General features: G+C 37.5%; 1 protein-coding gene across 1 annotated transcript; it reads left to right on the top strand.

The window, feature by feature from the left end:
• Positions 1-3,088: 3,088 nt before the first annotated feature.
• LOC140228370 (uncharacterized) lies at positions 3,089-11,883 on the top strand. The gene is made up of 2 exons (XM_072308595.1): positions 3,089-3,312; positions 10,898-11,883. Exon 2 carries the CDS (start codon positions 10,930-10,932, stop codon positions 11,881-11,883), a length of 954 nt encoding a protein of 317 aa, XP_072164696.1. The 5' UTR covers positions 3,089-3,312; positions 10,898-10,929.
• Positions 11,884-13,408: the final 1,525 nt, after the last annotated feature.

Genomic DNA, 13,408 nt, shown 5'->3' with positions numbered 1-13,408 from the left:
CTGTGCTTAGCTCAGCGTTTGAAATAGCTCTTGCATCCAGCACTGTAGTCCATAATTCCCTTCTCTTTGATATCATATCTCTCTAGGAAGCAGCCCGCTGATACCACGTTTGGATCTGACTTGATCTGTATTGGAAAAATGTGTTTGTTATCCACATGCTGTATTCAGCGCACGGAGCAAGAATTAGTTTCCCGTTACTTGGTGCTGTTGGCATCACTATATCCTGACTATGTGGCCCAAAGTGTCTCAACCAGTGTTCTTCTACTTCCAACTCTTCCGTTAACATGAATGTGTCCCATGACTAAAGTGAATCTGCTATCTGGCGTGCACTGCGCTGATGATGTCATCCAGCGTATCAAAGAACTCCTCCTTTTCTTCAGTTTAGTCATTGCAAAGTTCATGCTTAGACTTGTTTATTATGCTTTTTACTCTTTAATTTTAATGATTCTCTCCGACTCATACTCTATATTAAAGGACAAGTTCACCTTCATAAACATGTGGGTTGAGTGAATGCAGCAATATTAGTAGAACACATCAGTGAGAGTTTGAGCAAAATCGGACAATCCGTTAAAAAGTTATGAATTTTTGAAGTTTCTGCTCAGTCACGGCTGGATGAAAAGACTACTATAGCTTGTGATGTCACATGAGTACAACGATATAAAAAAAGAATAAAGAAAATTCAACATATTTCCATTTTTCTCGCATAACAAAAGAATACTCGACTTCTCTCTTTCAGAAGGCAGGGGGAATAATATTACCCTCAACATACGTCAGTAGCAGGTAGAAGAAATGTGCACTTTATTCAAAAAGTAAAGTTTTGTGAAATTCTCTTTTTATTTTCCTTATATAGTTGTACGCATGTGACATCATACACTGTAGTAGTCTTCTCTTCCAGCAGTGACTGCGCAGATACTTAGAATATTCGTAACTTTTGAACAGATTGTCCATTTCTCCTCAAACTTCCACTGATGTGTTCTATTAATATTGCTGCATTCTCTCAATCCTTATATATTTGAAGGTGGACTTGTCCTTTAATGACCTACTTTCACTGGCGTAGTCAAGGGGGAAGGGGCGGTGGGGGTGGTCGCCCTCCCCCCCCCCCAAGATTTGGAAGACGGAAAAAGAAAATGAAGTTGCGTGTATAGATGCATGTGAAGCCGCTGCTTTTCAACCTTTTCTAAAGTAAGATTATGATATGTGTATTATTTTGTCAAATATTTGTATAATAAAAGATAATAATTCATATAATATGTGTATTTGTCAAATTTTATGGAAATGGATCAACGCCGAACGATTGCAAATATAATATTTGAGCTCATAGTATTTGAACAATATTATTTTACCGTGTATATCATTTTGACGTTTATTACAACAACAACAACAACAACAAAAATACCGTACCAAGAGGAATATCATGCATGGACATGCAATGTATAAAGGCCTATGTCCTTGCATGAATCTTTTCCTTCTCGCCTTTGATAATTAAGCTTTAATTTGAAAATTTGAAAGCTTGTAAATAAGGGATTTTATCTAGTATCCAAAGTTAGTTGAAGTTCCTATACCCAAAGTTGTTTTTCCCCTCCCTCATCCACCCCCCCCCCCATGAAAAAGAAAAATCTTGTTTTCTGCCACAATACTCGAATACATCCTTCTTCGGTATATATTTTTTTCTTTTAATGACGGTTTATTAAAATATTATTAAAATATTTCGCCTTCCGTGTCCCTCCCCCTCCCCGTTCCTATGATTCACGCAGGGAACTCGTGTGTATGCTTTTTTCTATTTGCTTGCTTAATATACGGTGTTCATGATATTCAATGTAAGAATAAATACAAGAAATTTACTGAAATTATATCATCTTAATATACACATTGTTAATCTACATCAAAATACTGCTACCTCGCTTAAACCAAGGGGACTGTTTCACTGTTTCAAGTCGATAAAACGCGCAGAAACATGCACCAAAGTGAAGCATTAACAACACCAAAATGCAAAAGGTTCTCACTGCGGGGTCCGTGGTGTGTGTGTGTGTGTGGGGGGGGGGGGGGGGACATCCCTACCTTTCCTGGGACGACCAGAAATAGATGCCACCATATATGTATATGTATATATATATATATATATATATATATATATATATATATATATATATATATATATATATATATACATGCATACATAAGTTAGTTAACAAATTTCTTCACTGTCTTCATAATTATATACAGCATGCAAGTTTTATATACAGCATATCCCCCCCCCCAAAAAAAAAGATACACTCGGATTTTCACATTGATAATTCCCCATATTATTAAACTGTCTAAATGCTACTTCGACATCTTAAAATGTAACATCTTAGCTCTATTTTGCAGAAAATCCCATTCAATTTGGTAAAGCGGTCACAGAGAAATGTGGATTGTTGTAAGCATGCAATGAGTCTGATTCTTCCAAGTTTAGCACTAGGATGCTCTGCATATCAATGTGGAACACAATGGACAGAACTTGAAGGGAAGAGATTCCTGACATGCTCAACAAAATTTCTCATTTCTCTTTGACCACTGAAGAAAATCAAATGGGGTTTTCAGTAAGATGTGGGCAGTGAGTTAGTTCATACCCTGAAATTGTATTTGGATTGATTCATTATTTTTAAAGTTATCATTGTGGAAGGTCCCATTGTAATTTTATTTTTGGGACATACGGTATACGCATAGCTTAGGGGATCAATAAAGAAGCTTGCACTATTTTGATCACTTATAAACAGCGAGAACGGATAAAGGGAGCAATGCATGAATCTGGAAACAGAAAAATAAGCATGGGAGAAATAAAAGAAGTTAATCTCTCGACCATGACTGTTGGAAGACAGCCCTCCCGTTATCTTGTATCCTTGATAGCCCTCTGCTCGGAAGGCTTCCCGCCCCCTGTCGTGAGTGCTTACTGTTTAGCCCGGATGATTGCTGTGACTCACTCTTACTTGTAGCTTCCTACACTTAGCCTCCCCTTGTGTCCCAAATAAGTCATCGCAGCCAGAAGGCAAGCTGCAAAACTGTCGAGCGGATTGTCCCGTACACCTTCCGTTTGTTTCGGACAGTTAGTCTTCCACTACATTAATTTTTCTCGCCTTCGTGTTCGTTCGCCATGACAGATGAACGCTGGAGAGCTATCCGGTGACTACAAGGATTGCGTGTATAGCTCTGGAGATTGAGGGCTCTAATGTGATATCATTGGTGCTTTTACTGAACATCAATAAGCTCTGCCCTTCACTCTGTGATTTACATGGACTAAACCTCTCAGGTGGATCAACGTCTCTTTCACCATAGGTAAGCATCTCAAGAAACGATATCCCGTTTCATCGTGACTATCCGAGGCACCAAGAGTGACTGGATTTTATACATCCAAACCTGCGTGTTTTGTTCTGTATCAATTTGTAAAGTCCCTATTATTTCCAATTGCTTCAGGTCAAAACATGACTACATCCAAACGATGCAGTCGCGTCGTCGTATAGAGAGGCACACCACGTGACTCCCGCTCACAGCCCTAACCTATAGAGTCTAATCTGAGGTTAGGTATTCTTTTTTATTTGTTTGCGTTTGAATGTGTGTGGTCTCATAAGAGTCTTGTGAAACCTATATGTCATATGTATATATATGTATGTATGTACATATATATATATATATATATATATATATATATATATATACATATACATATTATACTGTTAGAGAATGGCGCATTGATGCATTCAGCTTGAATTCAACACTACAATCGAATGAAACATTCAATAAGTGGTTACAGCTGGATCACTCTAATAAACATTACGTTGTTATTCCCGCCACAAAGTTCGCTGTATAGTATAATTCGAAATCTATATAAAGTGTTGATGTACGAAATGTGTTCGTACAGTGGTATCAACACATGATTAATCGTTGCATTTATCTTGTTTGAAACGCAATGAATTAAAGCAAACGTGACAAGGTGAAGATTTGCCCTTCCAAATAAAATGTATAATGCATTTTCCTCCTCAAAACCGGCGAAACTAATTATGGGTATATACTTCTGATTCCAGAGGATTCTGTTCATTTGTTTGAATGAAGTAGGGCGATTATATTTCAAGCCATCATTGTTGTTGGTAATATAAGATGTTAATGCGTCATAAGGTTGCATGTGTTGTGGACCAAAAGGTTAAATGGACGTACATTGCCTACACAATAAAAGGGCTTTAGTTGGATAGATTTTCCTTGATCATTCCATCTCCTTCGGTGTCCTCGCTCTACCAAACTTGAATTTGAGTTGTGTGTGTGTGTGTGTGTGTATGTGTGTGTGTGTCAAAAAGATATTGATTTTTTTACAGTCCCCACCCGTGTACATTGTTTTCATACATGCACAAGCACACACACACGCAAAGTTATATATGTAATATATATATATATATATATACTCAGCAAAAAAAAAAATAATAATAATGAACACTTCTTCCAGTACATATTTTTCATTAAAAATTTTGATAGAAATCGTTGTGTCATATACCATAGTAAAGTTTATTCAATTGGCAATCAACCCGGTAGATTAATACAAAGGGAAATTTTACGCATGACTAAACACATTCGTTTATGTTCCTCCAAAGGCAAAAAAGTAAAAAAAAAAAAAATAAAAAAAAATAATTTTTTTTTCATTCATTTGCAAATGCCCTTTAAGATGGCAACGACAACGAAAGATCAATTTTACACATAGAAATTACAGACATAAATGAAACAAAAATAAGCTTTCATGCCCTTGTATCTCTTTATCCTCAATCAAAAACAAAGTGGGAAACTAAAGGAGAAAATGAGGATTTTCTGTCAACTCATAACTTGAAATCACACAGGGAATAAGCCGCAAAGGTGACAAAATGGGCAGAATTTCTTTATTTCATTCTTTTAATTTAGGAATTCATGAGACAAATTTAAGAACCAAATCTTATTTTCAATTTCTTTAATTTGAAATAACATTTCAAATTTCTATCGTTTCTTCTCTTATGTCATTTGAATTCGGATTTGACCGAAAATCCTTCATTTTCCTGCATTATTTTTTGCTTCATTCATCTTTGGGGGCTGCAAAGACATCATACACAGATAAAAGGTTGATTTTTGAAAATCAATTTGTGGTTCTTATTGTGTAAGATTGTCTTTTGTTCTCATTGTTGGAAGTGTACGTACGCATGAATGACATCTTGCCCATTTTTTGCAAATTTTACCTTTCTGGCATATAAAACATAAATATTTAGCTGAAAATGCTATGAGAAATATGAAAAAGTGTTAACTTTCTTTTTTTTTTTTGCTGAGTGTATATGTCTGTATTCATAATTCATGTATTTATCTAATTAATCTGTAAATCTCCATGTAGTAAGTAAAAAAAAAAATCTAGTATAACGGTTATATTCTGATCTGTTCTTGTTCTTGTGTGTTTAAGTAGGCCTAGATGATATACTGAATTTGCATAAATGAGATTTCGATTCAAATTCATGAAATTCTTCCGTCGAGATGTTTTCATTGCAACTGATTGACAAATTGCCCTACATCGACGTAAATAAGCACTGAATTGATCAGTGTTTTAGTAGTAGCCATGATTAAAAAAAAAAAATCATGGGCGTACATACTCGAGCAGGATTCGAACCTACGACCTCCTGATCTCCGGACAGGCATCATCTCCACTAGACCACCGAGCTTCCGCCCGACAGCAAGTGTTGGTTCAAATCCTTATAGCATGCAGCGGGTACTGCGTAATTATTCAAATTCATGAAATTCTTCCGTCGAGATGTTTTCATTGCAACTGATTGACAAATTGCCCTACATCGACGTAAATAAGCACTGAATTGATCAGTGTTTTAATAGCAGCCATTGCTAAGAAATCATGGGCGTACATACTCGGGCAGGATTCGAAATTACGATTACGATTTCAATTACCCTTCAGTGATACACAAGATAAGACTTTGCAGATGAGGTTTAACTTGTACTAATGGAATGCCTCAGACACAAGAAAGGATCACGATCCGTATATTTCTTCCTTGTCTCTGACGGTATCGCTTACTGTCCTTTTTGCTTAATAAATTCGAGCGAATAGTGATCCCCAAGGGGGGGGGGGGGTATCATTTCGGTGGTTTCATGAAAGGGTATATCGTACCTTTTCTGTTATCCACATCCAAAATAGAGCCTTGACTTCTGAAACGTTATTTTCGAGACCCAGACTCCACTGGTCTTTTTGCAACTCGATACGGGGAGCGTCGTACAAGTTCGCCTTATTTTGGTACAAATATCGAAACATCTCATACAAGTTCTGCTTCAGGGTGTGGACATGAAATTTCACGAACGATACCTTTTGTAACATGCTAGAATATACGCAGCGTATGCTGGTTTGATAACGAATAACGATTCAGATTTAAAAATAAATGCAGATCGGAAACTTCTCAATTCATTGATTAATAAGATGAAAATAATCTTTGCTGTAATTTGACGTAAACGGACAAATCTTACAACTGCCCTGGAAAGCCTCCACTCGTTTTCATCGCAACTATACACGGAAAAAGTTCTTGTCGTTTTTTTATTTTTGTTGTTGTTGTTGTTGTTTTTTGTGTGTGTTTGTGCGTATTTCTTTTGGTTTATTTTGTCTTATGGTAGGTGAGACACAAAGCAAAAAGATAATTTTTGTTTTTGTGGTACTTATTTGCTTGAATTCTGTTTTCTTGGGAGGTACTTGAATTTCAGACAGCAGGGGTAATTTCGAGCGATTATTTAGATGGAAATTGAACTTAGTAATTATTGAAATGGATGAGTTACATGAATATATTAATAGACTGAAATTGTCCACGTGGTTCGCTGTTGTTTTGGAGGAGTTGATAACGAGCCATTTCTCATTATTGTCATTACCATAAATGAGGGGAAAAAACACCATTCCGTCTTCAGGACTTACTTATGATATTCTATGCGTGTTTTCATTTCACGTCTGTGCAAGATGCCTGGATGGGCAATATTTAGCTACGCCTGCTGGTCTTCCATTTGTCCATGGGATCCAATTTTATGTGTTGGGCCTACTTGGAACGGACCATTTCACCAGAAAGCTGATAATTATAGAAAGCAAAAGATCAGGCATGTCGCGTTCTGTGTGCTAATTTAATGCACTTTGATATGAGAGTTGCTTATAATGTTCTTTTCACACGAAAAAGATGTTGAGGAGATATACTCTCATTTTTTTTTTCACACCAAACCGCTATTTTCCGAAAGATATACAGTATGGTGACATGAAAAGTGTCCATATGCATTTCTCACCCTTGCCTCGGATCGATATATATATATATATATATATATATATATATATATATATATATATATATATAAATCATTCACTAGACATAATTATGTTGGTATAGCATCACGATTCTGGCAATGACAAAAAGAACCATGGGCATATAGTAATAGTGACAATAGTTTTGTAATACACTGTATTTTGGTTATTTGATTAAGAGGAGATCATAATTTCATTCTATTGTATTTTATCTTTATTAGATATATCAAATAAAAACAAAATGCAAACACCCACCCAGAAAGGGAAACACATACATCCATTACAGAATATCACTTGCATCGTTGTGTGCGAGTGACCGGGAGACTGTTTATAAAGAATATGCTTTATGTTCATTTCTAATTTCATCTCTTAATTTTGATTTAAAAAAAAAATCTGTCATGATCTTTGTGTTAGTTTTATGCAAACTTCTCTGGTTTTAGTTTGACAACGAGTTTGGTTTTATGGTTTTTGTTTGAATAGTTTCAATGATGTAAACACAATATTTTCTGTTATACAGATTTTTTTTTGTTGTTGTGAATATAAGATTCATTGTTGTTACAGTTATCACGGTAATGTAAATGGTGGTTTTATTATAATAATGGTAAACTATGTATAATTATTAAAGATAGTGATGATTTGCATATTGTTCTTGTAGGCAATAGAATGAGGTTGATAGAGGAGAATTAGACAAGGAAAGTAAAAGTTGAGGAGCTACCATTGTAAATCAGACCCAATTCAGCTACTGGGATGCGAAGTTTGATAATAAATAAACCCATGCAATTCAAGAAGAGAGAAAAGGAGAAGAAAATGATGACAATAAGGTTGAATTTAAAGGGGAATTGCTTAAGTAATATGTGCACAATTATGAGTATACTGCTGTTAGAGGAAGTATAGAATGTTTATCGAAATTGATGTGGTAATATATTATGTTTGTTTTTAATTGAAAAGTGAAATTTAAAAAATTGTTTTATGATAGCTATTTTCTTATTATGTATATATAATAAGAAGAAAAAGCAACCTCAACATTTGCTTAAGTTTAGTAGTAAAGGCCAATTTCATTGTGCAATATTCAAGATAGATAGCTTTGATATTTTGACTCTGTGTATCTTTTACTCTTTTGTGCATATTTCAATGTATTCACGCTGGTTTCTTTTAAAAATGTCCGCAATTTAGCCTGCGGGCTAGCTAATGGTTGTTCTTCAATAAAATACCTCTTTGATTTAATTCAATTCAATTGGTTTTCCGGACAAAAGGATGTTCAATAGATTTGAGTTTCAACTATATTTACATAATATTTTCTTTGACATATTCCATGCGTATGACATAATTGATTTATAAAGAGCTATAGGTCTACGCGGGGATTCCCGAAGAGAAATTGCACTAAGATTGATGAAATAAACACCAGAATTACTCGCCTTGGCACATCTGGGCACTTATCTGACATACAACATTAACTCATAGATGTCGGTATTAAGCGGAAAAGTGATAAAATGGGCTTCCATACAGGAGGATACGATTTCAAACATTTTCACAACAAACAGCTCTGATTTACACTTTTGCAGATATTTAGATGAGATAGACTTTTGTTTGATATTTTTTTTCTCGAAGGGGAAATTTAATTTCATTCAATAAATAAACAAATTTTACATATGTTAGAGATCAAAATGAATGTTCAGATTGCCCAGAAAAAACACAGAACATCAACGGCGAAAAGTTTCCCTATGAATTCTTTTCCAAATCAATAGTTGGCACTCCTTGTCCGGAATAAGTTCGTGGGCAGTGCACGCCAGACACACACTCTGGGCAGCCCTTAACAGTGAGGGGAATCTTCTCCACGTTAATCAACATTTCCTATACCTGGGATGTGACTACCCAAATGCATGTGGTATGATGGTATATATATATATCGTATAGTGTTATAGATGGTAGTCATGGTAAAAGTGATATTACATGGTAACGCCTTAAAGGACGCTTGGGATTCGTTGTGCTCTGAAAACGTTATTCTCTCGGTTTCCGCAATCTTCCGTTTCTTGCAGTGATCAAGCAGTGATTGTCAAAAAATCCTGATTGATACAAGGGTGATTAATCATTCATGTGAGCCAGATCTAAGGTGTCACTATACTATTGTTCTATCGAAAAGCTACGAGTTTCCTTCTCTTTTTCTTCTCGGATAAAGGGAAACGACAATGCTACATTTCTGGTAGGGAATCAATGCATGCCACCAATGCGAGTGATACTATCTTGAAATCTCCTACACAGAATTCTGACGTGGTCCACCATTATTTTACCCGATCTCATCAAACTTTTTTTTTCTTTTTGCTGTTCTGTGTTGATGTTTCTGATGTGCCAACGTTACAATTGTGACATTTCATTAAGTTTAAATTACTGTTACTGGCAGCTTTCGTTTTGTGTGCAGTCTGCATGTATGTTTATTTGTCTTTGAGCGTATAGTTGTTATTGTTGTTATTGTTGTTGTTGTTGTTAAAGGTGATTTGATTTCATGTACATCCCAACGTTCGTTTGACGTTTCAGAACTGCTCTGTCGACTACATGACTTCTCTTCCAGGGTATAGAATTTGAAGTCTTGGTACATTGAGGTCTTGGTAGACCGTATAACAACACTTGTATTATTGAGCTGATTATGACTGGGTATATCTTTTCAACTATCTGCATTGAAATATGCAGTCATAGTAATCACAAGAATGAGTGATAAATATCATTAATGGTTTAGAAATTGCATTGGCCTCTCAAAGAGTGTGTCATACCAACTCGGTTTGTTACACTCTTTGTCTTATAAAAAAAATAGTGTTGTTGCTTTCTGTATCTCCGTGTAGTGTGTTGCTACAAACTTACGGTTATCACCTTTCGCCAGTCGGTCATAATCGCTCTCTGGAGTGTTATTTGTCGTACTACGCAATGCACTATGTTATGTTTGATAAGGGTATTTAATATACTGCTTCAAAATACAAGCCCCTGGAGTATATATTAATAGAAGATGAGGTCATCATGCGTTTCCTAGACTTGTACACTGTAAATGCCTTATCGGTAGTCTTCACGTGAATCGAATGCGTCATGCACTATCATTTATCTTAATTCCTCTCGTCCGTTCACCTGGTCTCCATAACAACGCAAACTGCGTATCTGGTATCTGTATTTGGGGAGATGTCTTCCTTCAATTTTACCTCGGTTTATTCTTTGTAAGGGCATTTAGCACTATCGAGTCAACGTTACAAAAATCTTTCAAATATTTTGTTGACATCAAACGTACTTTCGAGTTGTATCTTCGACTAAAGCTATTCCTCATTTCATTATTGATAGCCAGTCTTTACTGTCATGTCAACATTAAAAAATGAACAAGAACGAGTCAGGAGAGAGAGAAATTACACCTCCCAATCTTCTCAACAAGCACAAGACATAAGAAAAGATGCCCCCACACGTGCGTGACATTTCCCAAACTGTTTGAATACAGGCAGGTGTACTCAACCCATGTGTGAATGCTGATAACTGAGTTTTAGCCACCCCCCCCCCCCCCTTAACTGTTACTAGGGTAAAGGACTAAACGGTTTCCCGCTTTTTCCCTTTCGGCAGGTGTCACTGAACAGTTTCCTGTCGCATTCATAATGGCCTTAGCTGTCAACTCAAACTGCAGCTCTCGCCCATCCTACATTCAAGAAGGCCAGCCTTCGGAGACTCGTCCTTTTTCCTACGTGAAGAGACCGGCAAACTCTCGCGTGCCCTACGTCATTCAGGACCAGCCTTGCGTGGATTCCGAAATCTATTTCGGGCAGTCCAATGGCCTGCACCCAAACGAGCAACGTCCACCGCCTCGACCACCTCGATCCCCAAAAGTCAGCCGCATCGTTCCCCACAAACCCCCGAGAACCCCGCCAAGATCGCCCCTCGCAGGGCGGACAAACTTATCTTACTCCCAGTCCGAATCGGATCTTCGTAATCACATGGGATTGAGGGTGCCACAACCCGCAACACCACCTCCCCGAACTCCACCTCCTAATTTCGGATCCAAACAGATGTTCTTTCCATCGGATGAGCCAGTTCCTCGATCTCCAAGAGTCCCGCCGAGGAGTTTCCACCCGCCTGCCATCCCGGCTGTTCCCCCACGGTCTCCCAGACTCCCTCCCAAGCCGCCTAAAGCTCCACAGCTTCCTCCTCCCCACCATCAGCCGCAACCGCCCGTTGTTAGATCCATTTCAAATCGCTCGGACAGACTGGAGCGAAGCCAGTCAGGTAATGCTCGGACCGATATTCAGAAAATGACGCGACAAACCAGCGCTGATACAGTGCGGTTAAATCCTCAATCGGAAAGGGAACTTCGCGCCGCACCACCCCCACCTGTAGCGACATCAGCAATTACTCAGCAGCCGAGATCGGCGAACAGGAGCAAGGAGGTCAATGGTAATGGCAGGACAAGTCAGCAACCTAAAGAAAGTAAGTCAGGGGACAGGCAGGCGATGCAGATGGAGAAATCGGAGGAAAGCAAGACGTGTTGCCAGCAATGTGCCAAGCTTTGTGTGAACGATATACCAGAATTCCTCATCGAACTATGCCTGGATTGAAATATTACTGTTCGGCTGTTCGGAGTCTGCATCAGCATCAGCAAGTGTGCCCCAAATCAGTGTCAAAGATACCATCGCAAGAAGCAAACACTCCAATATGCCGCGAACCATCCCTGTGATATATAGTGATGCTAGCTTTGCGTACCAGAGAAAATGACCACTGAAGTCCAATGCTTTTCAGGAGGCCTGAGAAGTACTACAACACATGTATCACCAAGTTATTAATAATGTTATTAAAAGGGGATCGATGAAACTGGTGTTAAGAACACTTAATAAGAAGAGCACTTTAATAAGACGAAACGTTTGAGGATGATTTTATGACAGATTTAGTAACATTAACACCTCTTCAAGAGACAGGAGATAGAAAAAAAAAGACAGTTTTCGTCTCTATTCAACTTCTTTGACAGGGACGTCTGTTTGTTTTCATATTTCTATCTCACAAGAATGCTGGAAACCCCATATTCAGCTGCACTAGCTGGGCTGAGGAAAGAACATTGTGGATTATCACCCCAGTCTTCTAATCGGCGGGTATCACATGAAATCAGAAAAATATTGGAAACAAAAATATAGACTTCTTTTCCATGTGATGTAGATATAATAACCGGCGCATCCTACCTTTACCCAGTTCTTTCGTTCATTAGTAGAACTTGTATAAGAAACGCGATGCTCCTCGTCAGAGGGCATGCAGTGTTACTAACCACTAGCCTCAGCATTTTTGTCATCCAGAATATCATTCATTTCATGTCGGAACTTCAGGTTAAATGGAGCATGTCTTTTCAAGAGACACGCAATGTAGATTACAAATTATGTTCGATATGATGTACATAATTCCTTCACTCGTTTCAACCGTGTTTGGTTAACTGATTGATAAAACATTATCGAACATATTCCACCACATTAACAGATTTCCTGTTTCCTGTTGATGGAGACGATTATGAGATGTGTTCTGAGAAAAGGAAAAACTCATCCAACCACTACAAATTAGAAAAGAAAATACACAAAAGGCAGTAAAAAGTATATCACTATGCACCTTTGTGGGTTTTCGAAAGAAGTGATGTAAGTAGCGAAGACTTGAAAAAAAAAAGAGCAACGAAATTTATAGATGCCTATAAATTGTTATTGTACATAAACATTATCAACTTCTTTTGTCCTCCTTATCACTAAGGTGCTGCATTCTAATCATCCTAACCCTACTCTCTATAGTCTGAACTTCAACTTTGAACCTATAGGACCTACACCCCACCCTACTCCTGGTCGAAAAAAAAAATCAGCCAAGGAATAAGGCATATCAACCTCTTACTTCATTGTCCTTTTCAAGTAAACTATGCCATTTAAACTCAGTTTTTTTCAAATTTTGGCCATGTGTTAATAAATATGAGGACAATGTTGAATGTTTTCTTTGTCTCATTGACATCAGTATAAAATATTACAGAAAAAACACTTGGGAGGAAAGAGAAGTATCACCTGCATGGTACTTTTCGACAAGGTGCAAGGACATGAAAGGAAAGGTATACCTCCCACTTCA

The sequence above is a fragment of the Diadema setosum genome, chromosome 5 (assembly GCF_964275005.1).
Source record: "Diadema setosum chromosome 5, eeDiaSeto1, whole genome shotgun sequence".
NCBI classification, from domain to species: Eukaryota; Metazoa; Echinodermata; class Echinoidea; order Diadematoida; family Diadematidae; genus Diadema; species Diadema setosum.
This window is presented reverse-complemented; position numbering and strand designations above follow the sequence as displayed.

Coding starts and splice junctions, on each gene's coding strand:
- LOC140228370 (XM_072308595.1), top strand. CDS start 10,930: ATGGCCTTAGCTGTCAACTCAAACTGCAGCTCTCGCCCATCCTACATT.